This window comes from Anser cygnoides, chromosome 33 (assembly GCF_040182565.1).
Source record: "Anser cygnoides isolate HZ-2024a breed goose chromosome 33, Taihu_goose_T2T_genome, whole genome shotgun sequence".
Taxonomy (NCBI): domain Eukaryota; kingdom Metazoa; phylum Chordata; class Aves; order Anseriformes; family Anatidae; genus Anser; species Anser cygnoides.
In genome coordinates this window covers 707,016-732,437 of record NC_089905.1, presented here as the reverse complement: position 1 = coordinate 732,437, position 25,422 = coordinate 707,016, and the positions used below count along the sequence as shown (strand labels likewise).

The 25,422-nt window shown below is 70.9% G+C and overlaps 5 protein-coding genes across 9 annotated transcripts; 2 read left to right on the top strand and 3 right to left on the bottom strand.

The window, feature by feature from the left end:
* Positions 1 to 1,805: 1,805 nt before the first annotated feature.
* On the bottom strand, positions 1,806 to 10,926 carry SDHC (succinate dehydrogenase complex subunit C). The gene is made up of 6 exons (XM_066986083.1): positions 10,852 to 10,926; positions 7,477 to 7,533; positions 6,689 to 6,790; positions 6,014 to 6,075; positions 4,056 to 4,219; positions 1,806 to 2,658 (listed from the first exon to the last, which is right to left on the bottom strand). The coding sequence occupies exons 1-6, from the start codon at positions 10,869 to 10,871 to the stop codon at positions 2,554 to 2,556; spliced, it is 510 nt and encodes a 169-aa protein (XP_066842184.1). The 5' UTR covers positions 10,872 to 10,926; the 3' UTR covers positions 1,806 to 2,553.
* Positions 10,927 to 12,295: 1,369 nt separating this feature from the next.
* Positions 12,296 to 15,030, top strand: MPZ (myelin protein zero). Its single transcript, XM_048055494.2, is given in 6 exon segments — positions 12,296 to 12,573; positions 13,058 to 13,224; positions 13,340 to 13,553; positions 13,648 to 13,783; positions 13,908 to 13,968; positions 14,094 to 15,030. Coding segments are annotated over 6 exon segments (966 nt in total). The 5' UTR covers positions 12,296 to 12,509; the 3' UTR covers positions 14,418 to 15,030.
* A 1,114-nt stretch (positions 15,031 to 16,144) lies between these two features.
* PCP4L1 (Purkinje cell protein 4 like 1) lies at positions 16,145 to 18,458 on the bottom strand. 3 transcript variants are annotated; one of them, XM_066986088.1, is made up of 3 exons: positions 18,348 to 18,458; positions 17,339 to 17,393; positions 16,145 to 16,916 (listed from the first exon to the last, which is right to left on the bottom strand). In XM_066986088.1, the coding sequence occupies exons 1-3, from the start codon at positions 18,441 to 18,443 to the stop codon at positions 16,768 to 16,770; spliced, it is 300 nt and encodes a 99-aa protein (XP_066842189.1). In that variant the 5' UTR covers positions 18,444 to 18,458; the 3' UTR covers positions 16,145 to 16,767. The 3 variants fall into 3 exon arrangements, with proteins under 3 accessions (XP_066842189.1, XP_066842190.1, XP_066842191.1); XM_066986089.1 differs by having other exon boundaries at positions 17,339 to 17,388; positions 18,348 to 18,388; XM_066986090.1 differs by lacking the exon at positions 18,348 to 18,458 and adding an exon at positions 17,644 to 17,779.
* A 41-nt stretch (positions 18,459 to 18,499) lies between these two features.
* On the top strand, positions 18,500 to 21,590 carry NR1I3 (nuclear receptor subfamily 1 group I member 3). 2 transcript variants are annotated; one of them, XM_066986067.1, is made up of 9 exons: positions 18,516 to 18,668; positions 18,844 to 19,092; positions 19,599 to 19,729; positions 20,130 to 20,302; positions 20,396 to 20,601; positions 20,693 to 20,838; positions 20,958 to 21,074; positions 21,162 to 21,267; positions 21,353 to 21,590. In XM_066986067.1, the coding sequence occupies exons 2-9, from the start codon at positions 18,914 to 18,916 to the stop codon at positions 21,480 to 21,482; spliced, it is 1,188 nt and encodes a 395-aa protein (XP_066842168.1). In that variant the 5' UTR covers positions 18,516 to 18,668; positions 18,844 to 18,913; the 3' UTR covers positions 21,483 to 21,590. The 2 variants fall into 2 exon arrangements, with proteins under 2 accessions (XP_066842167.1, XP_066842168.1); XM_066986066.1 differs by having other exon boundaries at positions 18,500 to 18,668; positions 20,958 to 21,267.
* Positions 21,553 to 24,368, bottom strand: TOMM40L (translocase of outer mitochondrial membrane 40 like). Of its 2 annotated transcripts, none has more exons than XM_066986050.1 (9): positions 24,174 to 24,368; positions 23,516 to 23,583; positions 23,335 to 23,427; positions 22,974 to 23,075; positions 22,724 to 22,829; positions 22,502 to 22,624; positions 22,317 to 22,393; positions 22,116 to 22,218; positions 21,553 to 22,034 (listed from the first exon to the last, which is right to left on the bottom strand). In XM_066986050.1, exons 1-9 carry the CDS (start codon positions 24,271 to 24,273, stop codon positions 21,895 to 21,897), a joined length of 912 nt encoding a protein of 303 aa, XP_066842151.1. In that variant the 5' UTR covers positions 24,274 to 24,368; the 3' UTR covers positions 21,553 to 21,894. The 2 variants fall into 2 exon arrangements, with proteins under 2 accessions (XP_066842151.1, XP_066842150.1); XM_066986049.1 differs by having other exon boundaries at positions 23,516 to 23,611; positions 24,174 to 24,289.
* Between the last annotated feature and the right edge of the window lie 1,054 nt (positions 24,369 to 25,422).

The following is a 25,422-nucleotide window of genomic DNA, read 5'->3' as shown; positions in this document are numbered from 1 at the left end:
GAGCTCCCAGCCCGGAGAAAACCTCAGAGCACCGGGGCTGATGCTGAGCTGCTCCCGGAGCCCCCTTTTCCAGCAGCCGCAGCACCTCGATCCCCTCTGAGCCCCTCACCCCTCTCCGCCACCCCACATCCCCGTCTTTGCGAGCAGGGTGTAACGCAAACCCCCCTCGCGCAGCCCCAAGAGCCTTGGTCGGACGCAGGCGCCTCCAAGGAGCCTTCGAGGACCGGCCGGGGGTCCGGCAAGGATCCCCACGGTGCTCAGCCCTCTCCCAAATCGCCACTGGAGGAGCAGCCCGGCAGCGAGGCCGCGGTGCCGCTCTGCCGTAAGCCCGGCCTCGCGGACGTCCGCGCGGAGCGGGACGCGTCGCCGGAGCCACCGGCTTCGTGCCAGCCTCGCGGCGAGGACGAGCAGGGGGCAGGGAGCCCGGCCGGGGTCCTGAGCTCCCCGCAGCCTGGCCTGGGGGATCTCGGGGGTGTCACCGCACCCCAAATCCCAGCCTCGGCCACTGTGAGGGAGGCTGGGCCGCAGGGAAAGGGACGGGCATCGCCGCACCGGGGGCTTTGAGCCGTCTGGGCTCTCCTCGGCCCCTCTCCTGCAGCTCCCGCGAGCCCGTTCCCAGCAGAGATCCAAAAAGCACCCGGGGGGGGGGGCAGGAGAGCGCTCCACAGAGCACCGAGCGAGGCCGGTGCCGAGCCGGTTGTGTTTTGACAGCAACTGGAAAAATAGAGGTTTTAAAAAAAAAAAAACACCATCAAACTCCCGCTGCTTGGTTTCGGGGGGCCGCGCCCTCCCCGTGCCGTGTCCCTGCTCATCCCCGTTATTGCGTCCCGTTCCCTGGCGTTTTCACCCGCAGCTCCCGGCGCTCAGCACCACAAACCCCGTTACCGTCAGGTTTCATTCGCTGCCCACCAGCAGGGAACGGGGGGGCAGCGGGGACGGATCCCGCGCCGCTGCAGGAGGGAAATAAAGCCTGCGCAGCGCGGCCCGGAGGCACGGCAAAGGCTGAACCTGGTTAGCAGCTGGCACGCCCGACGGAACAGCTCGTTAGCGAGCAGAAGAGGCTTCCCAATAAAAGCCGCTCCAGCAACTGCGGGAAGTAATCGGTCTGAAGCTAAAATACAGCCGTTTTCACCCAGAAAATTGCTCCTGCTGGGGCACGGAGCTGCACTGAAAGGGATTCGGCAGCGCGCCCCCCTCCCTCCGCCGCGCCGACAGCAGCGAGGTTTCTCTCATCTGTCCTCGGGTGCCTCCTGCTAATTAAAGGCTGCTCGGCTCCGCCAGGCGGGCGAGGGGCCGAGCGGGAGGGAAGGGGCTGGAGGTGAAGGCAGCAGCTCCGGCTGCTTCTTCATCAGGGCAGCTTCCCCCCCCCCAGGCAAGCCCGCATTGAGAGCAGCTGTTTCCCCGTAAAGCCGGCGTCTGGCCGGATGCCGTGCGCGGGAAGGAGGCCGAGACCCTCGCTGGGACGGAGAAGCGAGGCAGCGCTCCTCTCTGCGCCGTCCCCTTTGCAAAGCGAACCTCAAAAATTGGGCGGACTGCAGCAAAAAAGCCGCGCTCCGGGCGCGGGTGTCCCAAACAAACACGGCCCCAGGTAGGAAATGCCTTTCCGCTGGGCTGGCAGCGCTCCGCACAGCAACCCCCCAGCCAAACTCCAAAGTTCAGGCGCTCCACCTGGCTCCACAAACCCGGCCAAGAGCTTGTTTTTCCATCCCAGCCTCTCTGGGAAGCCGCGAGTCCCTTAACCTCACAGCAAAGCGCTCCCCCCTTCTTGTCTGCCTCCCCGGTTAAGAGCCGAGCCCGAAGACGTGTGAAGGATCGAGGCTGCTTTATTGCAAAGGTGGGCGACGAAGAAGCGCTGAGCCGGCAGCCGCTGGCAACACGCGGCGGGAGAGCCACGGCCCTCCCGGGCACGCCGCTGACAGAGCAGCTTCCCAACGGGAAAACCCGGACGTGGCAGGGGCTGCGGAGCCCCCAAACCTGGCTGAATTAGAACAATTTCAATGGCGAGGAGTCGGGATTTGAGCACCGCGGTGGCACGCGGGCAGCCCAGATGTCCCCTTCCCCGCGCGGGTGCCGGCGTTGGCAGCTGCGCCCGCTCTCCCTCCCCTGGCACAGGCTGCCCTCAATGCGCACGGTTGTCCTGCGCCGAGCCTACACGCGTGCTGCCGGCCTCCCCGAGCCACTCGGAGCCGCGGGGACACAGATCCAGCATTGTCCCAAGCTCGGGGACAGGGCAGAGCAAAGAAACGCCCTGGACTTTGCTCGGGTTAAGTCCAGCAGCTCGCAGGAGTGCGACGCCGCAAGCACGAGACCCCCCACGCCCCCCCCCCGCCGCAACGAGGCAGCCAGCTGGGCGCAGCGCTTCGTCTGGGCTAAGGAAAAGCAACTCTGATCATCCGCGAGATTCGTCAGCAGGGGAAGCGCCCCCTCCCCCAAAGGCTTCTAGTTATTCAGGAGTGTGTCCCCCCCCCGCCTCCCTCTCCTCGTGCATCCCCAGGTGGGCCAGGACGGAACAAATCTTCCAAAAACCGGGAGGCCGTCGACCGGGAGGAGCCTTCACAGGGCCGCGAGCCCCGCCGAGGAGAGCAGGGTCAAGACCAGGACCAGCACCCCGGACTGCTGCACCTGGCTGAGCTTGAAGCCCTTCCCCAGGTCCCACGCCTGCGGGGAGAGAAGAGACAGCGGAGTTAGCACGCGGGGACACGGACGGGGCCTTGCGGGGCTGTGCCGGGCGCAGGGGGAGAGGCGCTGCCCCGGTAAAAAACTAGCAAAACCACCCCAAAAACCTGCCTCTAGATTACGGGCTACGAACAGGGACGAGCATCTGTCACTGCAAGGAAACGGGCAGGGGGCTCCGGGCTGTGCCGGAGGAAGCTGATCCCCCCCCCCAACCCCCCCACCCAGCAGCAAAGCCGCCCCGGGGAGCTCTCCCTAATCCCCCGCGGCCACAGCGCGCCAGGTTCAGAAGCAGCAGCTGCTGCACCCCTGGGTGCCGCGGACGGGTTCCCATCTCCCACCTGATTTTGGGCGGCGCAAGCCGGGTGGCCGAGCACAGCCACGGAGCCCCCAGCCCGAACCCGCTCCCCCTTTATTCCCTTCGCACCGTCGCTGTGCCGCGCTGCCGAGCTCGGCCGGGGGGCTAGCGCCGCCGGGTTCGTTCTCCCAACGATTTAATCGGCAGCCTAATTTATATGCGCGGTCAGAGACTCCAGCACGCGTTCAGCTCACGATGCTCAGAGCACGGAGCCGCTTACGACCGCTCCGTTTGCCCACCAGCACCTCCGAGCGCTCGCAGAGCGGGCACCGAGCGCCAGCGGCAGCGGCTCCTCCCGCAGCACCCCGGCAGCCCGGCCGGGAGCTGCCGCGAGCGCCTCGCGACGGCTGCTGCTGGGTGCAGGACACGAGCGGCACCAAGCAGCTCCGGCGCCGTCAGCACCCGCGGCACGAGCCCGCGCCTCCGCACGTGCCGCCGCCGCCGCCGCCCGCAGCGGGAGGATCGCGTCACGCTCCGGGCCGGCTGCTTTTGCGATTTGCTGCCCTAAAACCAAAGCTAGCTGGAGCTGCAGGAAAAACAAAATCAGCTCCAAAAAGCAGCACGTCTGGTACTCGTCCCAGCAAGGAACCCTCAGCTCTCCGGCTCCCCCTCCTTCGTCAAACACAGGAAGCTCGGCTGAGCAGAGCCGCCTGTTCCGCTGCGGCCCGGGGCAGACACCACGGGTTACTTTCCGTCGCCAGCCCCCTGTGCTGCGTCTTCCAGGCTCGTTAAACAGCTCAGCGTCATTTAGGAGCGGGAGGAGGGGGGGGAAAATGAGCAAAGAGGGGGGGGGCACTTCTGCCCGCACGGCCCCGCGGAGCAGGGGATGCTGCAGCTGGCTGCGCCGCCCCGTGAAGCGTCAGCGTGGCGCTGCTCTTTGCGACTTAAACGTACCCCAAAATAGCTCAGAGGTGATTAATTCTCGTTTCCAAGGGCACCTTCCCAGACCGCACACCCGGAGCTCCCACAGCAGCAGCAGCTTCCCCCCCCCTCGCTCCCCTGGGTGCACCGGGAGCCCACTCACCAGGTGCCGGATCCCATTCCAGGTGTGGTAGGAGAGGGGGAAAGCCAGGGCGAACTTAGCGGAGTAGATGAGAGCGGGGCCCAGGCTGAGCGACTTCACCATGGCCAGGTAGTGGGGAAACTGCTCCGGGAGCAGCAGGGCAGCCAGGCTGAAGAGGGAGACGCCTGCAGGAGACAAAGCCCGCGGGTGAGGCCGGCGGCAGCGGCCCCGCGCTGTCCCCAAAGACCCGGGCACGCGGCAGCACCCTTGGTGGAAGCCCGAGGCCCCAGAAGAGGAGCCCCAGGCTCAGGAGCTGTGCTTGGGAGCAGCTCCGCGCCCGTTTTTTTTCCCCACGCTTGAGAGCAGCTCCAGCCAAATCTGTCCGCCCGGCCACAAACCCCGCACAGCAAGGGACGCTCCTGCTGGTCACACACGGGGCCACCTCTGTGTCCCTGGTTTGGGGACAGGGCCTGAACCGAAAGCGTCAGCAGAGGAAGGAGGGAGAAGGCCTCTCCTGCCTGGGGGCAGCTGTGCCGTGCCAACGCACCCCCGGGTGCCGAGGGCTCCAGGCGGGGGCAGCAACGCCCCGAGGGTGGGTCCTGCAGCGGGGCTGCGTCAACGCCCGGCAGGAGCTCGGGCAACGGCAGCGACACCAGCCCAAAGTCAAGGTGAAAGGGGCGAGCGAGGTGGGAACCGCGAGGACGCAGCCCTGCAGCAACGCCCTCGGGTCCCCGTCTCCAGGCCGGGAGGGCTTTCTCCAGACGGCACTGCCTAAAGAACGGGAGCGACCGCAGCGAGCCGCCAGCCACGTCGCGAGCTCGACAGCGCCTGATTGCAGCGCTCGGGCGCCTGGGCTGAGGCCGGCGCGAGGCAACCGGCTGCTTCCCCCCCTCCTCAGCCACTCGTCTGCTCAACAGCCTTTGTGCCAGCCCCCAAGGAGCGCAGGAAGGCAGAGGCTCCCGTAATTACAGCCCTCAGCGGAGAGGAGATGAGCGCTTCCCCCTCCTCGGCAGAAAGCGATTCTCCTCCGCGCTCCATCGGCGCGGAAAGCGATGGCCTCCCGCCCCGGCGGAGGCTGACAAACAGCCCCTTTATGCGGCACCCGAAAGGGCAGCAGCGGCCCCGCCAGCTCGGGCTGCTGCCAGGGACCTTGTGCCACGGGGCCAGGCACGTCCCCAGCTCCCGGGGATAAAACCCCGAGCCCTGCGCTGCGCACGGAGGCTCTGGGGGCGCGCACGGGTGCCGGTTTTGGGAGGCCCGACCTCCCCGCCCTCGCTGCCCCCCTCTCGCTTCCGCCCGGCTGCGCTTTTCGGGCGAAGGAGGTGAGGCCTCGGCCCCGCGCGCCTCCTCGGAGCCCCCTTCGCTCGCTGCTCTCCCGCAGAAGCCGACCCAGCTCCTCCCCCCTCGGCAGCTCCTTCCCGCTGCCGGGATGGAAAGGAAGCAGCCGGTCGCGGTCAGGCATCCAGCTCGCCGGAGGGGGTTTTAGCAGCTTGGATGGCAGCGCCGCCTTCTCCTCCAGCAGGATCCCCGGGAAGGCAGCGGCCGCTCCCAGCAAGCTGCGAGACTCCGACAGTGCCAGGGAAAATCCCCAAAGCTCTGCCGGGCTGCCAGCCCTTCCCTCGGATGGAGGGGGGGGAAAAAAAAGAAAAAAACAGGCGCTGAAGAGAGGGGCTGAGATCTGGAGCAGCTTTTGCGGGCTGGGGGAGGTCTGGAAGGAGGATTAGGGACGGGGGCACCCAGGCCACAGCGCCGCGAGGGCTCTGAGGGGCTTTTAAACCCCAGGGAGCATCGATTCCTTTGCAGGGCTGGAGCCAGCGCGGCGCGAGGAGATGTGGGCACGGATAAGCGGGGAGAAAACCCCGCTGCTGGAAGCCAGCGCCGCAACCGGAGGCGAGGGGGAGAAACCCGCAGGCACGTCTCCGAGCCGCCCGGAGGGAGCCGGCCCCGCGCGCCGCGAGCGGGTCGGAGACACAACGCACCTAAGCTGAGCGCGACGCCGGTGCCGCGGTGCGTGATGGACATCGCCATGGGCAGCGACCACCTGCAAAACAAACCGGGCTCGTCAGCAAAACGCGGCACGAGGAGGGGGGCGGCAGGAGCGGGGAGAAGGCAGGGCCCCGCCTGTTCCTAGAGAGAGCTCGGCGCGGCCGGGCCTGCGCTCGGAGCTATTCGAGGAATCCGAGAGGGGAGAGCCGGGGGAATTTGCAGAGGCAGCTTGGGAATGGCGCACGGCGCGGGCACGGCCTGGGGAAGGGCTCCAAGAGAGCTCCGAGGGGGCGGAACGGGAGGCTGCGAAGGGCTTTAGGGACACGGGGGCAGGGGCTGGGCACCCAGACCCGGAGCTAAGTGAGGCAACGTGGAAAAGTGACAGAAGCGGCCCCCAAAAAAGCCGTCCTCCCCCCGGTGAGGGAGAGGCACGGCTCTGCGAGGCGGGGGGCACCCGTCCTCAGTGCCCCATGTGAAAAAAACTTGAGTTTTAACAACCCCGTGGGGTACTGGGGGCGCGCTGCCCCCCCAGCTCGTGCTGTTCATAGCGTTCACAGACGGTCGCCCCGACCTGCGCCCGAAGCGCCGGGGGAAATGCATGCAGGGGCCGGGTTCCCCCAAAACTCAGGGCCCGGGGGCGTCCCCGCGCGTGGCCGAGGGGCCCTTACTTGTAGATGGTGACGTGAGGGGACAGGGGACGGCTGGACTTGGTGTTCTTCTCCCAGAAGCGAGCCATCTCCTCCTTGGCCGTCGTCGCCATCGGGACGACGCTGCGAAGAGAAGAGGGGACGGGCAGTGAGGGGGGGACCGGACGGCGGGGCGGGGGGGGGCTCCAGCCGTGCACGGGCACGGGAGGGTCTCCGCCAGCAATTTATTAACCGCTAATTAAGACCAGTAAGGGGCAGGCCGCAAAGCTCGGCTCTGTGCGGAGCCCAGGCCGGCAGCGGAGCAGCACGCCCAGGCCGGGGCGCGGGCTATCAGCGCGTTCCCTAACGCCGATAACGCGCAGCCCTGCTCCGCGCCGCCCCGCTGATCGCACGCTGCACCAAACGACGAGCTGCTCGTCCTTTAATGCGCCTGAGATTACGCAACAATTACGCTTAGAGCCCAATTTAGCAGCAAATCGCCGCTCCTCCCTAAGCCCGACAGCACGGGGAGGATTTGCGGCTCCCGGCCCCCCATCCTCCAGGTGCCAGGCTGCCAGTGGGGTGACGCAGAGCGGCCGGGGGGGGGCAGCGGCCCCGCCGAGGGACCCCCGCCCTTTATTTATCCCCTAAATAGGCCGCGCGCTGACGGCGTGATGCACTAAGTGCCCGGCCGGCCGCACGGCGGGGATGGGGCAGTCACTAACGGGATGGAAAGCACACGTGCCCCCCCCCCCCCCCCCCCCGCCTCGGCCACGATCCCTCGGGGCAGAATTTAATCCCGTTACCCCCCCCCAAACCCTCACACTCACTGTCGCACGGGGAGGCCGGGGCCGAGCCGAGCCAGCAGGCAGCGCCGCCCGACGCACCTGCAAGAGAGGTGGAGAAGGTTCGTGAGCGCCGACGCAACGCCGGGGAGGGAATTCACCATTTTGGGGGTTTGTGCCTTAAAATCGGCCCCAAGGTGCGAGGTCTGGGCTGTTCCTAAACCTCCGAGCTCTCACCTCAAGCCTCCAGACCCTGCCCGCGGGTTCGTTCTTTACGACGCCCTGTAATTAGCCTCAGGGTAATTAGCCTCTCGTTTGTAGGACAGGCTGAACTGCGCCCTGAGCTCAGGGCCGTGCCGAGGCAGCTGAGCGCTCGCTCTCCCTCCAGCGATGAGCAGGGCGGGTGCGAGCGGGCGCAGTCCCTGGAAACCCACCTGCAGGGCTCCACGGGAAGGGCTGCTCGAGGCCACCGCCATCCCCGCGCCCGGAAGGGTGACATCGCCCCTCGTCTGGCTGCGGGGACGTCCCAGCCCGCCCCACGCAGCGTTTCGGCCACGCCAGCGCTGCGGCCGGGAGGTGGAAAAGGGATTTCATGGCGCCCCGAGGAGCGGGAGCCCCGGCCCGGCGCTGCTCGAGCGCTTGCGGCCGTGGGCTGGAACCTCCGGCGGCCGCTCGCGGCGCTCCGAGCGAGGACAGGGCGTCAAGAGGCAGCGCTGCGCTCCCCGGTAGGAACGAGGCGGGGGGCAGCGCCTGACGGGGGCATTCGTTAATTAATTAACCTCCTCAAACACCCAGGCGCCTGCAGCAGCGTCTCCCGGCGCTTCGTTAGCGGCGGCAGGTTAACGAAGCTCTGCCGCTCTTCGGCTGTCCTGAGAGCACGGCTGGGCAAACACCTGGGGGTCAGCTCCCGGCCGTCGTTACGAAGCGGCTCTGAGATCCGGCGTTAACGATCCCCGGGGATGTTTCCCTTCCAAACCCTCCCTCGCCTCCGGAGGCAGGGCTCGAGGCCCCGCAGCTCTGCGGGACGGCACCGCAGCTTGCGCTCGTCTCGCCGCGGCTGCTGCCTGCCGAGCGCCGCCGGCTGCGGGGCTGTTCCGTTCCAAATTTCCACCATCTGCGCTCAGCTACCGTGGGAAAAAGCCAAATCCCACGAGTTTCTGTTGCAAAAACAGCCTCGCTACGGCCCCGTGCCGCTTCCCCACCCAAAACCTTTCTGGGCACGGCCTCGAGCTCCTCAAAGCCCTCCCTGAAAACTCGGCTGAGCTGCAGGGGGGGGGAAGCGGCTCGCAGCCTCCACCCAGCCCCCCTTCCCCATCACGAGACCCCTGGAAACAACACAAAAAAGCCGCAAAAAGCCTCAGAAAGCTCCGGGAGCCCTCCCGGCCGCTCCCCGGGGCAGGCGGGGCGCGGGCCCGTAGCAGACGGGGCTGTTTCTCCCCAAAACCCCATCGCCACCTCCCCGCCCGGTGCTCGCAGCTCGGCCAGGCCCGGGGGGGAGCAGCCCCGGGCAGGGGAGGGGAGGTGAATAATTAATCTGTGCCCGCAGGCTATTAATTATTGACGCGCCTCTCACACCCTCCGCGTCCTCCTTTCCGGAGCCCCAGCCTCCTTCAGCTCCTCGGGAGCTGCTCAGCACCAGCGGTGCTGGAGGAGGGAGCTCAGGCCCCGGACCAGAGCGCTCAGAACCGGGCGGAACGCAGCACGCCTGCGCCTCTTCACAGCCCGATCCCCCGGCACGAGCTCCCCGTCCTCTCGGCACAATTTTAATACGTTTTTTTTTTCTTTTTAAGACTCAAAGCATCGCCGCTCGCTTCAGCGCGATGAACACCGCCTGCGAAACGCGGCCCCGCAGCTCCCCAGTCGAGGTCACGGCGCCCCCGGCCCCCGTCCCCTCCGTTTTTTTATCCCGCTCTGAGCTGCGGCATCGGCTCCAGCTCCCGGCCGTTTCCTTCCAGATCACCGGCAGGCACGGTTTTCCCTAAAATAAAACCCGAGCCCTCAAGCGGGAGCCCACAGACCCGGGTTCGCCCACGCCGGCTGCCACCTGCAGGAGGGGACAAGGACGCAGGTGGCAGCTCGGGGACAACGGGAGCTGCCGGGGACCCAATAATTCGGGGGTTTTCTCCCTCGGGAGCCCAACTTCAGGAGGCGCCGGGGCCGGCTCTCGAGGAGCAGCGGCCCCGCGTCGCAGCAGCGGAGGCCGTCGGCATTTACCCGGCGCGACGGCTCTGTAAAAACCGCTCGGCTTTTGCCACGGAGGCGGCAGACGGGAGGTGATCGAAGACGCTTCCTTCATCCACCGGGCAGAAGCGGGCAGGAGGGGAGGGCTTCAAAGCGGAGACCCGCCTTCGTCTCGCGTGCCGAGCCCGCGCTGCGATCGCGCCGGGGAGCTCTGATTTTCAGCAAACCGCCCCAAAAAGCTTCCCACGAAAGCCCGACGGCCACAAAGAGGCCGCGTTAAGGGGACGAAACCCCCAAAACCCAGCTTCGACGCTGACACCAAAGAGCCAAACGTCCGTAACCGGCGGCGGGGAGGCGGCAGGAATAAAACTTTCGCGGAGTGAAGGCGAACGGGCGATGGCCCGGCCCCGCAGGGGTGGTCCCGGGGGATGTTTGGGGTTATTCCTGCCGGGGGCCACCGAAGCCGCGTGTGACGGCTCCGTGAGGACGCGGGGCCTGCCCCGAGCTGCTGCGGCGCGGAACGGGGTCAGCGCTGCCCTTTCCCTGCGGCGACAACGGCCTTAATTTTACCGATTCCCCCGATATTCGGGCTCGTCCCGGCCAGGCAAACCCCAGCCCCCCGCTGCCTGCCCCGAGGCTGAAGGGAGCCAGACCCGTGCCCCGTTTCCCCACCGCTTCCCACCCCGAACCCGCCTCCTCCCGCCGGTCCCGGTGACGCCCCGCCACCCCCTCCCGCCCCGCCGCAGGGCTGCCGCCGCCCCGGTACCGGCAGGTGCGGGGGGCACGGAGCCGGCGCCCGGTGCCCGCGGCTCTGCGGCCGCTTTGCCGCTGCCCGAGCCCTTGGACTCCCCCCGGGACCCCCGGAGCCGCCTCAACCCCCACCCCCGGCAGCGGCCCCACAGCGGGGACACCCCCGGCGGGAGGGGGGGGGGGGGCAGAGGCTCGGGGAGCGCCCGGAGTCGGGCGGGGACCCCAAAACCAACCCCGCCCCCCCCCCCCGAGGGGCGTCCAAGCGCTCCCGGGGCTCCGTGACCACGTCCCCGAGGGCCTCCCCACCCCCCCAGGCACCCCCCCCCCCCCCGGTGGCGCCTCTCGGCCCCCGCCCGCACCGGGCTGGGACCAGGCCCGGGGCCGCCCTCACCGGGCACGGGGGGGGGGCTGGGGGAGCCGCCGGGGTCGGGCACGGGGGCACCGGGACGATACCGGGGGAAGGGGGGGGCCCCGGGGGGCGGGAGTCACCTCAACGCCAGCGCCGCCATCTTGAAGCGTCCGCAAAGCGGAAGCGGCCGTGACGCACTTCCGCCCCCTCCCCGGTGCCCCCCCCCCCCCCCCCCCCCCCCGGTGTGACCGGGGCTGGGCCCGGCCCCGCCGCTCCGCAGGGCACCGAAAGTCCCGCAAAGCGCTGTTTTCGCCCCAAAATGCAGCCCCGATAGAGGGGGGGGGGAGCGGTGGGGGTGTCCCGGGGGGGCACGGGGCCAGCGGCGGCTGGGGGGCGGGGGGGACACAAGGCGGGGGGGGGACACAAGAGGGGACACGGGGGGGGACACGGGGGGGACACGGGGGGGACACAGGGACACGGGGGGGGACATGGGGGGGGGACACGGGGGGGGGACACAAGGGGGGGACACAGGGATGCAGGAGGGGACATGGGGACACGGGGGGGGGACATGGGGACACACAGGAGGGAACAGGGACACGGGGAGGGGATACGGGGACACAGAGGGGGACATGGGGACACGGGGGGGGACATGGGGACACGGGGGGGGGGACACAGGAGGGGGCACAGCCCCCAGCGCCACCCCCACATCCCGGTCCTCAAACCCCCCTACAGCCCGTCCATGCGTCTGTCCCCACGCTGCCCGTCCCGTGGGGACTGGGAGGCCCGGAGCCAGCCGTGGTGGTGGGGGGGCAGGAGGGGACACGGCGGGGGGGGGACATGGGTGGGACACAGGACGGGACATGGCCACCAGCGCCGTCCCCACACCCTGGTCCCTGCACCCCCAAAAAGCTCATCTGTGTGTCTGTCCCCGAGCTGTCTGTCCTGCGGGGACCGGGAGGCGCAGTCAGACGTGGCTGTGGGACGGGGGGGACACGGGGGGGACACAGAAGGGGACACAGGGGTGGGACACGGGACACGGCCCCCGGCGCCATCCCCACACCCCGGTCCCTGCACCCCCAAAAAGCCCGTCCGTGTGTCTGTCCCCACGCTGCCCGCCCCGTGGGGACCGGGAGGCCTGGAGCCACCATGGCCACGGGACAGGAGGGGACACAGGTGGGACACAGGTGGGACACAGGAGGGGACACAGGAGGGGGCACAGGAGGGGACACAGGAGGGGACACGACCCCCAGTGCCTTCCCCACACCCTGGTCCCTGCACCCAAAAAGCCCGTCCGTGTGTCTGTCCCCACGCTGCCCATCCCGGGGGGATTGGGAGGCCTGGAGCCACCATGGCCATGGGACAGGAGGGGACACAGGAGGGGACACAGCCCCTGTCCCTGTCCCCACACCCCCCCCCCAGACCCCCAACAAGCTCGTCCGTGCGTCCGTCCCCGTGCTGCCCGTCCGTGCGTCCCCTCCGTCCCCGGCCGCATTCCTGCCCGGCCGCCTCCGCCACGGGGCGAGAATGCGGCGGCACAAAGGCCGCAGTGTGCCCGGCTCCCCGCCCGCCGCGTGCCTTCCCCTCCTCGCCCAACGCCGAACAAAATGTCCCCTGTGTCCCCCCCGGGGCGTCCCGCACCCCGCCGCCCCGGCTGCCCGGCGCCCATTGGGCCGCCGGCGGCGCCGTTCGACGCCGCTCGCTCTTAAACCTCGGCACCCACCCGCCCGGCACCCTCCGGCCCCGCGCCCCGCCAGCCCTCCATGCGGCTCGGAGCCGGCCGGTGACAGCAGCCGCCACCATGTCGCAAGGTGCCGGGGACAGCCGGAGCCTCCTCGTCCTCGCCGGGCTCCTCGCCGTGCTGGGTAAGCGGGGACGCGCAGGGGGGGGGGGACGCGGCCGCTGCTGGGGACCGCTGCTCCGGGGACCGGTGCTGGCCGTGCTCCCGGGGGTGTCACCGGTGGCCGTGGCCGTGGGGGTGCCGCCGTCCCCCGGTCACCGTCACCGCGCCGTGAGGACAGCCCCAGCACCGGTGGCCGCGTCCGTCGGGGTGCCGCCGTCCCCCAGTCGCCGTCGCCGCCTCGGTCACCTCTACGGGGACGAGAGCTGGGCACAGGCAGAGGGGGCCCGGCACCCCCCGGTGCCCCCCACAAAGCGCCGCTGTCCCCCGCCAGCCCTTGTGCATTCTCCGCGGCCAACAAAAGCCCTTTGGTGGCAGCCGGGGACTTGGCGCGGGGCCGGCGCGGGGGCGCGGAGCGGCCACCGGCTTCCCCCCCCTGCCCTGGGGACGGGCAGCGGCGCCGTGCCGGTGTCCCCGCGGGGGGCTGAGGGCTCTGTGCCCCCCGGCAGGGCTGGCTCCCACGTCGGCCATCCACGTGTACACGCCGCGGGAGGTGTACGGCACCGTCGGCTCCCACGTCACCCTCTCGTGCAGCTTCTGGTCCAGCGAGTGGATCTCCGAGGACATCTCCATCACCTGGCACTTCCAGGCCGAGGGCTCCCGCGACAGCATCTCCGTAAGCGCCCGCTCCGGGACGGGTCTCGAGGGGGGGGGCCCTGCTGCGCCCAGGGCTCCCACGACCCCCTGTGTGTGTGTGTGTCCCCCCCACCCCCTCTTTTCTCCGCCACCAGATATTTCACTACGCCAAGGGGCAGCCCTACATCGATGACGTGGGCACCTTCAAGGAGCGCATGGAGTGGGCGGGCAACCCCCGCCGCAAGGACGGCTCCATCGTCATCCACAACCTGGACTACACCGACAACGGCACCTTCACCTGCGACGTCAAGAACCCGCCTGACATCGTGGGCAAGTCCTCCCAGGTCACGCTCTACGTCCTCGAGAAAGGTACGGGGCGCCCAACGTGCCCGTGTCCCCCCATCCCCGTCCCCGTCCCCGCCGTCCCCGTGGGGTGACGGGGTCCCGGTGCCCCCCCCCGCAGTGCCCACCCGGTACGGCGTCGTGCTGGGCTCCATCATCGGCGGGGCCCTGCTGCTGGTGCTCCTGGTGGTGGCCCTCGTCTACCTCGTGCGCTACTGCTGGCTCCGGAGGCAGGCGGTCCTGCAGCGACGGCTTAGGTGAGGCACGACAACGATTCGGGGCAAAACCGCCCCGGAACGGGGCCGTGTCACGGGCTGGGGGCTGTGTGGGGGCTGCTGACCTCTGGGAGCTGCCTTTTTCCCTTCCCGAACCCCGTTTTAGTGCCATGGAGAAGGGGAAGCTGCAGCGATCGGCCAAGGACGCGTCCAAGCGCGGCCGCCAGGTGAGCACCCGGGGGAGGGAGGGGGGGGTTAAACGTGGGGCAGGGATTTAGGGATTTCCACCTCCTGCTTTTTGGGGGTGGTGGGGGGGAAAGGGGGCGATGCTGACGCCGCCCCCTCCCCGCAGGCACCCGTCCTCTACGCCATGCTGGACCACAGCCGCAGCACGAAGGCGGCGAGCGAGAAGAAAGCCAAGGGAGCCCCGGGCGACTCCCGCAAGGACAAGAAATAGCGGTTAGCGGGCAGGGAAGGTGCCGCGGCGGCGGCGGCGGCGGCGGCGGGGGGTGACGCCGGGGCTCCCCGCGCCCCGAAAGTGGTGATGACCATCGAGATGGAGCTGCGGGGGGAGGCCCCCGAGGCCGCCCGCTCGCCGTCCGCCGCCCGCTCCCCGAGCAAGGGCAGCCTCGCCAGCGCCCTGCGGAACATCCTCAAGCCGAACTCGGAGAAGTGACGCCCGACGGGGCTGGGGACCCGGCGAGGAGCGGGGTGTGGTCCTCGCCCCGGGTCCCCCGGCTTCGGGGACGCCCCCGCGGCCCCCTCCCCGCGCCCTGAAGCCCCCTCCGTCGGCACCTTCCTCTGCGCAACCGCTGCCCCCGCCCAGCCCCGGGCTCCGATGTAATTTTTTTTTCTCTTCGAATCACCGAATTTTTGGGTCCCCACCTGGGCTGGCTCGGTCCCCCCCCCCCCAACCTCCTCGGGGACCTGCGGGGTCCCCGCGGGGCCGTGCCACCCCCTTCCCCCCCCCCCAAAAAAAACCAGCCCCCGGGAGGGTTTCTCCGTCCCCGCCGTTGCCCCTTTTCTGGCCGTTTTCTCGTCTCTCCCCGCGACCGAGCCCAAATGACGTCGTGGGGTGGCCCCCGCCCCGTCCCCTCCGTCCCGCACCCCATTAACCCTCCCGCCCCGTAACCCCCGGCCCCCCCCGCGCCGGCCGAAGCCTCGGGGAGGAGGAGAGGCCGCAGCCGGGCCGGAGGAGCCGCCGGCGCCCGTCGCCCCGTTGGGTTTTTCTATGCCCCGTCCCCGTCCCCGTCCCCACGGCGCCGTTAATAAAACTCACACCTCCTGGAGCCCGGCGTCACCTCGAGGTCGGGGGGGTGGGGGGGTCGTTGGGGGTGGGGGGGGGCAGGGGTGTTGTTGGGGGGGGCTGAGCACTCACGAACTCATCGCGCGGAGCCCCCCCCCCCCCAGCTCCCAAGGGGCCCCGCCGCCGCCGTGCCTCAGTTTCCCCAAGCACGAGGCCATGGCACCCATGGGTGTCCTCCCCCCCTCCACCATCAGCTGGGGGGGGCTGTCCCCAAGGGCACCCACCCATCGGGCCCGGCCCCATCTGCCCGTCGTGGTTGCGTTAATTAAAGCTCAGCCCTAACGAAGCGGCCGAACTTGGGCACAGAGCCCCCAGGGATGGCTGGGGGATGGGGGGGGGTCGCTGTGGGGTGGGGGGGTCGCTGTGTGGGGGGGTGGGGGTCGCTGTGGGGGGGTCTCCCTCCCTGTCTGTGGGTGACCCGGCAGGGATTGTCATCGTCCTGTCGTTGTCCCCTGCGTGCCCCGCTGCTGGGGGGGGCTCGGGGCCGGCTCCCCGCTGGAGCCCCACGCTTGGGCACGGTGCCGGGGGCTGCGGCTGCCCCGTGCCCGGATCCGACCCCCCCCCAGCCCGAAGAGCCAGCCCCCCCCCCCCCCCCCCGCCGGGTCTATAATTGGCTTTGCCCTAATAAAGTCTGCAGAGCGAGCGGGGGCCGAGCGACGGGGCCGGCCCCCAGCCCCATGGGGCATCCCCTTCGCTTGGCCACCGGCCTTATTTTTCTTTCCAGAGCTATTTCTGCTCCTCCGCCCGCACCGGCCCGCTGTCCCCAGGCCACCCCGCGGCACCGGGGACCGGGGACCAAAGGGACGGGGACCGGGACCGCAGAAATCCACCCCCACCCCCCACCCCAGGGGGCTTGGGAAGGATTTTAAGCCCCACCAAGGAGCCCCCCACCCCGCGTCCTGGGGGCACCTTCCAGACCCTGCCTGGAGAACTCCACGGGCACGTCCCCAAGGTGGGGACAGCCCAGGGACATGGGTGGCTAAGGGGGGGGGGGGCTTTTTTAGGGGGCTCTCCCCCAAAATGGGCACCTGCCCCCCCAAGGCAGGGGGGACGTCCCCACTCCCCCCCCCCCCCCCACAGACCACGCACCAGCCCCGTTCCTCTTCTCCCGCTGCTTTATTCGTTACACATGCTCCGAGCCCCCTCCCCTGGTGCCGGGGGGGGGGACAGACGGGACAGGGGACGGTGACGCGGTGACAGAGCACGGGGGGGGGGACAGTGCAAGGACAGGGAGCACCCGTGCGCCGGGGAGCCCCAGGTTTCCCCATGGTGGCCTTCAACAGGACCCGTCCCCCCCCCCCCCCCCCACGCACTGTCCCTGCCACCCCCCAGGAGGGGACGGGGGGGGTCCCTCGGGGGGGTCCCTCGCTCAGGGGGCACCGTCCCAGCACATCCCAGCAGCCAGCACCACCACGGACTGGGGAAACCGGGGCTGCCCCGGGGAAAAAGGGGGATTTCCACGCCATCCCCTTGCACAAGGGCCACCTCCGCACCGGGGGGACACGGGACACCCCCCGTGTCCCCCCCCCCCCACATTGACCCCACAGCTCCGGGGTGGGCGAGGGGTGGGGAAGGGCTGAGCCCCCCCCCCCCCCTCCAGCGCCGCTCGCTGAGGACGGGGCAGCCCCGACGCAGGGCAGGATGGGGCCGTGCCCGCGTGCACGAGCGGGTGCCCGAAACGGGCAGGGGGTCCCGGCCCCCCCCACCCCCCCGTAGCCCCTCAGGGTCCCGACTCCTTCTTCCTCTTCTGGAAGCGGCGGAATTTCCCCTGGATGGCGAGCGCGGCTCTCTCCGTCTCGGGCGCGCTCAGGTCGATGTCGATCTCCTCCTCCTCCTCCTCCTCCGCTTTCTTGGGGTCAGCGGCTTTGGCTGGGGTGGGGGCAAGGGGGGGCTGCTCCGGTCACAGCCCCGTCTCCCCCCCGCCCCGATTCACCCCAGCACCCAGGGTGCACCCCACAGCCCCCCCCCCCCCTTGCTGCACAGGACACCCCAAACCACCCCCCCCCCCAGCACGCCCACCTGGTACGGGGGGCACCCCACAACCCTGGGGGGGGCACCCTGGGGTGCACCCCAACCCTCCCCATAGGGCTGTCCCCAAAAACAGCCGTGTCCCCCCCCTCGCCCCCCCCCCGTGTGCTGGGGACACAAACCCCGGGGACGGGGGCAGGCACGCAGCAGCACCCCGGGGTGTCGCGGGGGGGGTGACAGCGGTGACACGGGTGACAGGGCCCCCCCCAAAAGGGCGCACAGGGTGCCCCCAGCACCTCGGGGTGGGGTGGGGGGGGCCTCACCTCTCTCCTGCCCGCCGGGGGCCTCCGCCGAGCTCGGGGACTCATCGGGGCTGCGCTGCGGAGAGAGGGGGGGGGCAGCCGGGGGTGACACCGGGACCGGGACCACGGGGGTGACACCGGGACCGGGACCCCCGGGGTGCCCCCCCCGCTCCGTCCCCTTGCTGAGAAGGGGGGGATTCTCCTTCCCTCCCCCTTCCCCCCCCCCAGCTTTTGTTCTCCGTCCTCCGCGGCTGGCACCGGGGATGGGCACCGGGGATCCGCTGCAGGTCCCGGTCCCGGTCCCGGTCCCGGTCCCGGTGCCTCACCTCGCTCATCTCCGCTCCGCCGCCGCCGCTCCCGGTGTGCGGGCCCCCCCCCCCCCTCCGCCGCCGCTCTTATGGGGGCGCGGCTGAGTGACAGCCCCGGGCAGCCAATGGGGGCTCGGGGGCGGGCTCCCACGGCCCCACCCCCCCGCGTGTCCGTGTCCCCCTCCCGCCCCCCCCCCCCGTGCCTCGACGCCCCGTGGGGACACCGGGCTGGGGGCACCGGGGGGGCTGCGGCACCGGGGGTGGTGGCACCCCGGGGGTGACAGGGACGGGGACACCGCTGCCACCCCCCCTCCCCGTGCTGGGGACCCTTCCGCGGGGTCACCGGTGGCAGCACGGCCACCCGCTGCGAGCGCCACCCCCGGCACCCACGGGTGCTCCCTGCCTGCGTCCCCGTCCCCATGGTTGTCCCAGCGGTTGTCCCCTTCTTGTCCCCGTGCTTGTCCTCTGATTGTCCCCTCCGTGCCAGCCTGTCCCCAGGTTTGTCCCCAGGATTGTCCCCTGCTTGTCCCCAGGATTGTCCCCTGCTTGTCCCCATGCCAGCCTGTCCCCATGCCTGCTCATCCCCATGCTTGTCCCCTGCCTGTCCCCACACCAGCCTGTCCCCACGTTTGTCCCCACGTTTGTCCCCTCCCTGTCCCCATGCCAGCCTGTCCCCATGCTTGTCCCCTCCCTGTCCCCTCCATGCCAGCCTGTCCCCATACCTGTCCCCATGCCTGCTCGTCCCCATGCTTGTCCCCTGCCTGTCCCCGGTGCTGCCGGTCCCCACGAGCCACCCGTCCCCACCCGTGTCCCCACATGCCACCAGTCCCCGCCTGTCCCTCACGTGCCACCAGTCCCCGCCTGTCCCCCGCTTGCCGCCCGTCCCCGCCTGCCGCAGCCTCGCTCAAGTTCAAGGTTCAAACTCCACGGGGCCCCGGCGGGGACGAGCGGGGACCGGGCAGCCCCCTCGTGCACGGTGGCGGCCACAGGACACCGGCCACCGGCCACCTCGGCCACCGGCCACACCGGGCACCGGGTCCCAGGTACCGGCGGGCACCGGCAGCCGTGCCGGGGGCGGTTTGGCGGCGCCGGACGGGGAAGCTGCAGCAGCGGGGCGGTGCAGCATGGGGACACGGTGGCTCCCAGGGGACACGGAGGGGACGAGCGCCAGGGCAGCGCTGCCGGGGGCTGCACGAGTGTCACTCTCCCGTCCCGCAGGCTCCGTCCCCGCCGCGGTCCCCTCGGCCTCGGCGCCGTCCCTCGGTGGCGCCGTCCCGCGCCCCCGGCCATGTCCGTGTCGAGCCCCTCGGACCCGGAGAGCAGCCCCGGCACGCAGCGGGGTCCCCAGGCCACCGAGAGGGAGGACACGGAGCCTGAGGAGGAGAAGGTGTGCGCCGTGTGCGGGGACCGCGCCACCGGCTACCACTTCCATGTCATGACCTGCGAGGGCTGCAAGGGCTTCTTCAGGTGGTGCCACCACAGGGGGGGGGCATGGGACAGGACAGGGTGGGACAACGGGGCAGGGCAGGATGGGGACAGGGTGGCACAAGGTGGGACGGGACAGGATGGGACAACGGGACAGAGCAGGAGGGGGATGGAGAATATGGGACAAGTCCGGCTAGGAAGGGACAGGATGGCACAAGGTGGGGCGGGACAGGATGGGACAGCGGGGCAGGACAGGATGGGGACAGGGTGGCACAAGGTGGGACAGGGCAAGACATTGGGTCAGGGCAGGAGGGGAGAGTATGGGACAGGTCAGGGCACAAAGGGACAGGAGGGGACAGGAGGGGACAGGAGGGGACGGATGCTCCCGCCCCGTGCTCGAGCCACCCGGCTTCTCCAGGACACGGCGGTGACAGAGACCCGAGGGAGAGGTGGCCCCTGCAGGGGGCTCCCGAGCACGAGGTGGCGGCCCTGCCTGCCCCCTGGGGACACAGTGACAGCCCTGTCCCCGTGTCCCCTGTCCCCCCAAGGCGGTCCATCAACAAGGGCGTCCACTTCACCTGTCCCTTCGCCCGGAGCTGCCCGGTCACCAAGGCCAAGCGGCGGCAGTGCCAGGCGTGCCGCCTCCAGAAGTGCCTCGACGTGGGCATGCGGAAGGACAGTGAGTGCGGCCGCCCTGGTGGCCTTGGGGACGGCGGGGCGAAGGGGATGGAGGGGGACAAGAGGTGGGGTGACTCGGTGTGGGGACACGGGGACGAGAGGGGACACCAAGGGGGGGACTGGGGAGCGGAGGGGACGGCGAGGAGCTGGGTGGGAGGACGCGGGGGAGAAGGGGATCGGGGGAAAAGGGAGGGCACCGGAGCAGAAGGGACAACGAGGGGACCCAGGTGGGACAAAGGACGTTGGGAGGACCCAGGTGGGACAAGGAGGAGCAGCCCGGGTGGGGCGGCAGGGCAGGAGCCAGCCCCAGGGGACAGGAGCCTGCCGGGGACCACCTGGAGCCCTGCTCGGGAACGGCGCCCGGTGACATCCCCGGGGCTGACGTCCCCGCGGGGTGGCAGTGATCATGTCAGAGGAGGCCTTGGGGCGGCGGCGGGCGCTGCGGCGGCAGCGGCGGCTGGCGCGGGAGCAGCCCGGGGAGCTGACGGCGGAGCAGCAGGAGCTCATCGGCATCCTCATCGCGGCGCACCAGCGCACCTTCGACTCCAGCTTCTCCCAGTTTGCCCACTACCGGGTGAGCCGGGACGCTGGGAGACGCTGGTGGCCAAAAGGGGGGGGGGGTCCCTGCACGGTGCTGACCCCCCCCCCTCCACGAATGCCTCCCCAGCCCGCCGTGCGCCTCTACATCCCCAGCCCGCGCTCCCCGAGCCCGTCGGGGCCGAGCGTCCCCTCGGCGGCGCCGTCGCCGCAGCTCGAGTGCCTGGACGAGGACGTGCTGCCCGACGTCTTCTCCATGCTGCCGCACTTCGCCGACCTCAGCACCTTCATGATCCAGCAGGTCATCAAGTTCGCCAAGGAGATCCCGGCTTTCAGGTCCGGGGGGGTTGCTAGGCGGGTGTGTGTCCCCCCCGACCCCACCCCGGCGGTGCCGTCCCGCCGCCACCGCCGCCTTCTCCGGCCGCAGGGGTTTGCCCATCGACGACCAGATCTCGCTGCTCAAAGGGGCCACGCTGGGGATCTGCCAGATCCAGTTCAACACCGTGTTCAACGCGGAGACCAACGCCTGGGAGTGCGGGCAGCACTGCTACACCATCCAGGACGGGGCCCTGGGTGAGCGGCACGGCGGCGGCGGGGCAACGGGGGACGTCCCCGTCCCTGTCCCCATCCCTGTCCCCATCCCCGTCCCCGTCCCCGTCCCAGCTTGCCCGTCACCGCCCCGCTCTCCCCAGCCGGCTTCCAGCAGATCTACCTGGAGCCGCTGCTCAAGTTCCACATCAGCCTGAGGAAGCTGCGGCTGCACGAGGCCGAGTACGTCCTGCTGCAGGCCATGCTGCTCTTCTCGCCAGGTGGGGAGCGCCGGGGACGTGGTGTCTTGGGGGGGGGAGACACGACACGTCCCCTCGGCCCCGCTGACGGCCACCCCCGGTCCCCAGACCACGCCAGCGTCGCCCAGCGGGACTTCATCGACCAGCTGCAGGAGAAGGTGGCCCTCACGCTCAAGAGCTACATCGACCACCAGCACCCCATGCCCGAGGGCAGGTAGGTGCCCCAGTGGCACGGTCCCCGGTGGCACGCGGTCCCCGCAGCACGGGGACGGCCACCAGGCGCTTCCCCCCCACCCCAGGTTCCTCTACGCCAAGCTGCTGCTGCTGCTGACGGAGCTGCAGACGCTCAAGGTGGAGAACACGCGGCAGATCCTGCACATCCAGGACCTCTCCTCCATGACGCCGCTGCTCTCCGAGATCATCAGCTAGAGCCCGCGCCGCCGGGCACGCCGCTCCCCGTCCCTCCCGCAGCCCCGGGGCTCTCCGGCCACCTCCGCGCTTTCCAGGGCAGAGTAAAGCTCTTTTTATTTTTCCAGGCTCCGTGGGTGCGTACGCGCGGGCACCGCCGGGTGCTTCCAGCCCCCCGCCACGTCCCCGAGGCCCCGGAGCGCCTCCCTGCACAGCCGGGGGGGGGGAAACTGAGGCAGAGCGGTGCTGGTGTGGGACCGAGGCCGCCGGTGCCGCCAGCCACCACTCCTCAGCCCAAAGGCTTCCCCACGCCGCCGCGCGCCATCCCCCGGCGGCGAGGGACCCCGGCCCCGGCCCCCCAGGGGGCAGGCGACGGCCGGTCCCCCTGCGGCACGGTGGCTCCCTGAGCAGGACGGGGGGCAGGCGGCGCCCCTCAGCCCACGATGACGCTGAAGCCGCAGTGGAAGCGGTTCTTCCAGTGGTTGAGGAAGGCGCCCAGAGCCAGGGTGACGGGCAGCGGGGGCAGCTTCTTCTCCAGCACCCCCCCGACGCTCCAGTTGCTGTCCAGGAGCCCTGCGGGGATGGAGGGGGGGGACAGGAGTGAGCGGCTGGGGACACGGCCAGGGACAGGGACAGGCGCGGCCCCTCGCTCACCTCTGAAGACGACGTTGGCCTGCGGCAAGTTGAGCTGGTAGCCGAAGGCGAAGGTGGTGTCCTGCAGCCGTGTGTTGGCCTCCAGCTCCACCCCGACCTGCACCTGGGGGGGTGGAGGTGAGACAGTGGGGACAGGGACGCGTGGGGGGGGTGACAGGGACACGTGGGGACAGGGAGAGAGAGAGAGAGGGGGACACCCACCTGCTCGTTGGCTCTGTGGTAGTAGCTGGCGTGGGCGCCGCCGTAGCCCACGTTGAGCGTCGCCACCCATTTCGGGGCTGGAAGAGAGAAAGCAAAGCGACGGGCGAGGGGACGTCCCCGGGGGCCGCCGCGGCGTCACCGGGCCGGGGAGCGGGGCCGCCGCGAGGTGCCGGGCGCCCTCGTACCCGTGTATTTGCCCGCCAGCGTGAGGATGGCTCCCTCCTCGCCCGGCCGCCGGTGGTAAACCATCTCGCCGCCCAGCACCAGGCGGGAGGTGACGCTCTGCAGGAAATGCGCCACCAGGATGACTGCGGGGGGGGGGGACACGACAGCGGCATCTCAGCGCGGGGCCCCCGGGGGCTTTTTTTTTTTGGGGGGGGGGGGGGGGGACACACGCCGCCGCTCACCGGACTCGCCGAGGAGGTCGGGGTTGCCCAGCGTGAGGGTGGCGGTGCAGTCGTCGCCCCGGTACTCGCCGTCGAACTGCCACGTCACGAACTTGGCCTGGTGCGTCTGCCAGGGGACGAGCACCACGGCGGGTCCCGCGCCGGCCCCGCGGGGGGGGGGGGGGGGGACGGAGCCACCCCCCCCCGTGTGTGTGTGTCTGTGTGTGTGTCCCCCCCACCGCCATCACCCCCGAAACGGCCCCGGCCCCACCTGGAAGACGGCTTTGGTGCGGAGGCGCTCGGCCACGAGGTGCAGGACCTGGGCGTTGAGGCTGCCGCTGTTGTCCATGTCCCCAACCAGCGTGGGGAAAGCCTGGGGGGGGGGGGGGGGGGGGGGCAGGGGGGGCTCAGCTGGGTGACGGGGACACCGGGACCCCCCCCCCCCCGCCACGGGACGGATCCCCCTCGCCCCCCTGCCCCCCAAACCCCCGGCATTTCACGGCCCCGAGGCCACCCCCAGGCCGCCCACTGCTGTCCCAGGGACACCCCCGGGGGTCTCAGAGACACCCCCGGTGCCCCCCCCCTGCCCCCCACGTGCCCCCCCCCCCGGTGTGGGGGCTTCGGGGCCGCACCTCGGTGGGTCCCAGCTGCCGGTCACCCACGAAGGTGGCGTTGAAGTGGTAGTTGGAGGCCCCCAGGGTGCTCATGTGAACCGTGTGCGTCACCTGCGGGGGCCGCGGCGTCAGCGGGGGGGGGGCCGCGGCGGCAGCGTCCCCTCCCTCGGTGCTGTGCGTGTCCCCCCCCCCAGGTGACCTGGAAGTGGCTGCTCAGCGCCTTGTTGACGATCAGCTTCACGCCCTCCATCTGCTGCGGGAAAACCTCTGCGGGGACGCGGGGACACGGGGGCAGCTGGGGACAGAGCTGCCCCCCCCCCCCCCCCCCCCCAGTGCCACCCTGCCCCCCCCCCACTTCGTCCTCACCCCCGCCACCGCGCCGCCCCCTCCCCACCGCTGCCACCCCCCTCACGTGTCCCCCAGTGTCCCCCCCCCCCCAGTGCCTCACCCCCCCATGCCCCCCAGTCCTGTGCCCCCCCCCCGCTATGTCCCCCAGTCCCGTACCCCCCGTGTCCCCCTAGGTCCCTGTCCCCCGGTTCCCCCCCCCCAGTCCCATGTCCCTGTCCCCCCCCCCCGGGTCCCATCCCCCCGGTGCCCCCCCAGTCCCGTGCCCCCCCGGTGTGTCCCCCAGTCCCGTACCCCCGGCGACCCCCCCAGTCCCGTACCTCCGGTGCCCCCCCCAATCCTGTGTCCCCCCCCCGCCCGCGTCCCGTGCCCCCCCGGTGTCCTCCCCCGACCCACGTCCCCCGGTGTCCTCACAGTCCCGTACCCCCCGTGCTCCCCCCCGCCCCCCCGCAGTCCCGTACCCCCGGTGCCCCCCCCCAGACCCATGACCCCCCCGGTGCCCCCCCGCCCACCTTTGCACTGCCGGTGCAGCTCGTCGAAGCTGCCGGGGTTCCCGAGGGCCCCCCCCCGGCGCGGGGCCCGGGGCGCGGCGGGGCCCAGCGCGTTGCCCATGGCCCGGCCCGGCCCGGCCCGGCCCTAGCGCCCCCGCCGCCGCCCGCCCCCCCCCGAGAGCCCGCTGGGCGCCGCCATGGCGGGTACGGGCACGGCCGCCGGAAGTGGCTTCGCCGGGCCGCTCCCGCCCTCGGGCCGCGGCCGCCATCTTGGGTGAGGGCACAGCCCGCCCGCTCATTGGCTGGGGCGGGCGGGGCGGGGCCGCCGCGGTCCGGTGCCCCCCGGATTCCCGTCCCCCGCACGGTGCCGTTCCGGGGCTGCCGCGTTCCGGCCCCGCAAACCGTCCCCTGCCCGTGTCCCCTCCACCCCCTCCCCGCGTCCCCAGTGTCCCCAGTGTCCCCAGTGTCCCAGCTCCCTGCCCTGTGTCCCCTCCCAGTCCCCACCCTGTGCCCCCACCACATCCCGTGTCCTCCCCTGGTCCCCCCGCCCTTCTGCCCCCTCCCCACATCCCCTGACTCTGCCCCATGTCCCCCCCTGCCACCGCCCCATGGCCCTGGACCTGCCCCATGTCCCCCCCTGTCCCCTGCCTGCGCTGCCGTCACCGGCAGCTTTCCTGGAAAGGGCTGACTCTGGCAGGGGCTCAGAGGGGAAGGGGCCCCATCAGCCGGCATCCCCGCTGGCCACCCAGGGGACTGGGAATTTTTGTCCCCGGTGCCACCCAGCGCCCTTTGGACGCGTGTTCCCAAACAGCTGGCCCCCGGCCCGGCTCCACAGCGGGGTGTCCCCCCCCCCGCGATCCGTGGGGTGGCAGCGCCGGCCCCGCGCTGAGTCACGCCGTCATGCTGGCGGCCGAGGGTCAGCGATAAGGCAGCCGCTGACCTTCACCCCCCCAGGGGCCGGCAGTGGCCGGGGCGAACCGGGGTGGGCAGCCCCCCAGCGACCCCCCTGAGATAGGACCCCGGGGTGGTGCTGCTGGGGGCACCCACTGGGCTGGGGATTTGGGCTGGTACAGGGGTTCTGAGAGGGGGGTCCTGTGGTCATGGGGGCTTCCTGGGGCTGTGGGGTGCTCATGAGGTTGTGTCACGGGGCTACAGCACACTGTGGGGCTACAGAGTGCCATGGGGCCACCACGCCCCGTAAGGCCACCAGCCGAGCCCCACCGTGGCACCCCCAGCTGCCCAAATCACTGCCACGCGCTTCGGCCAGCGT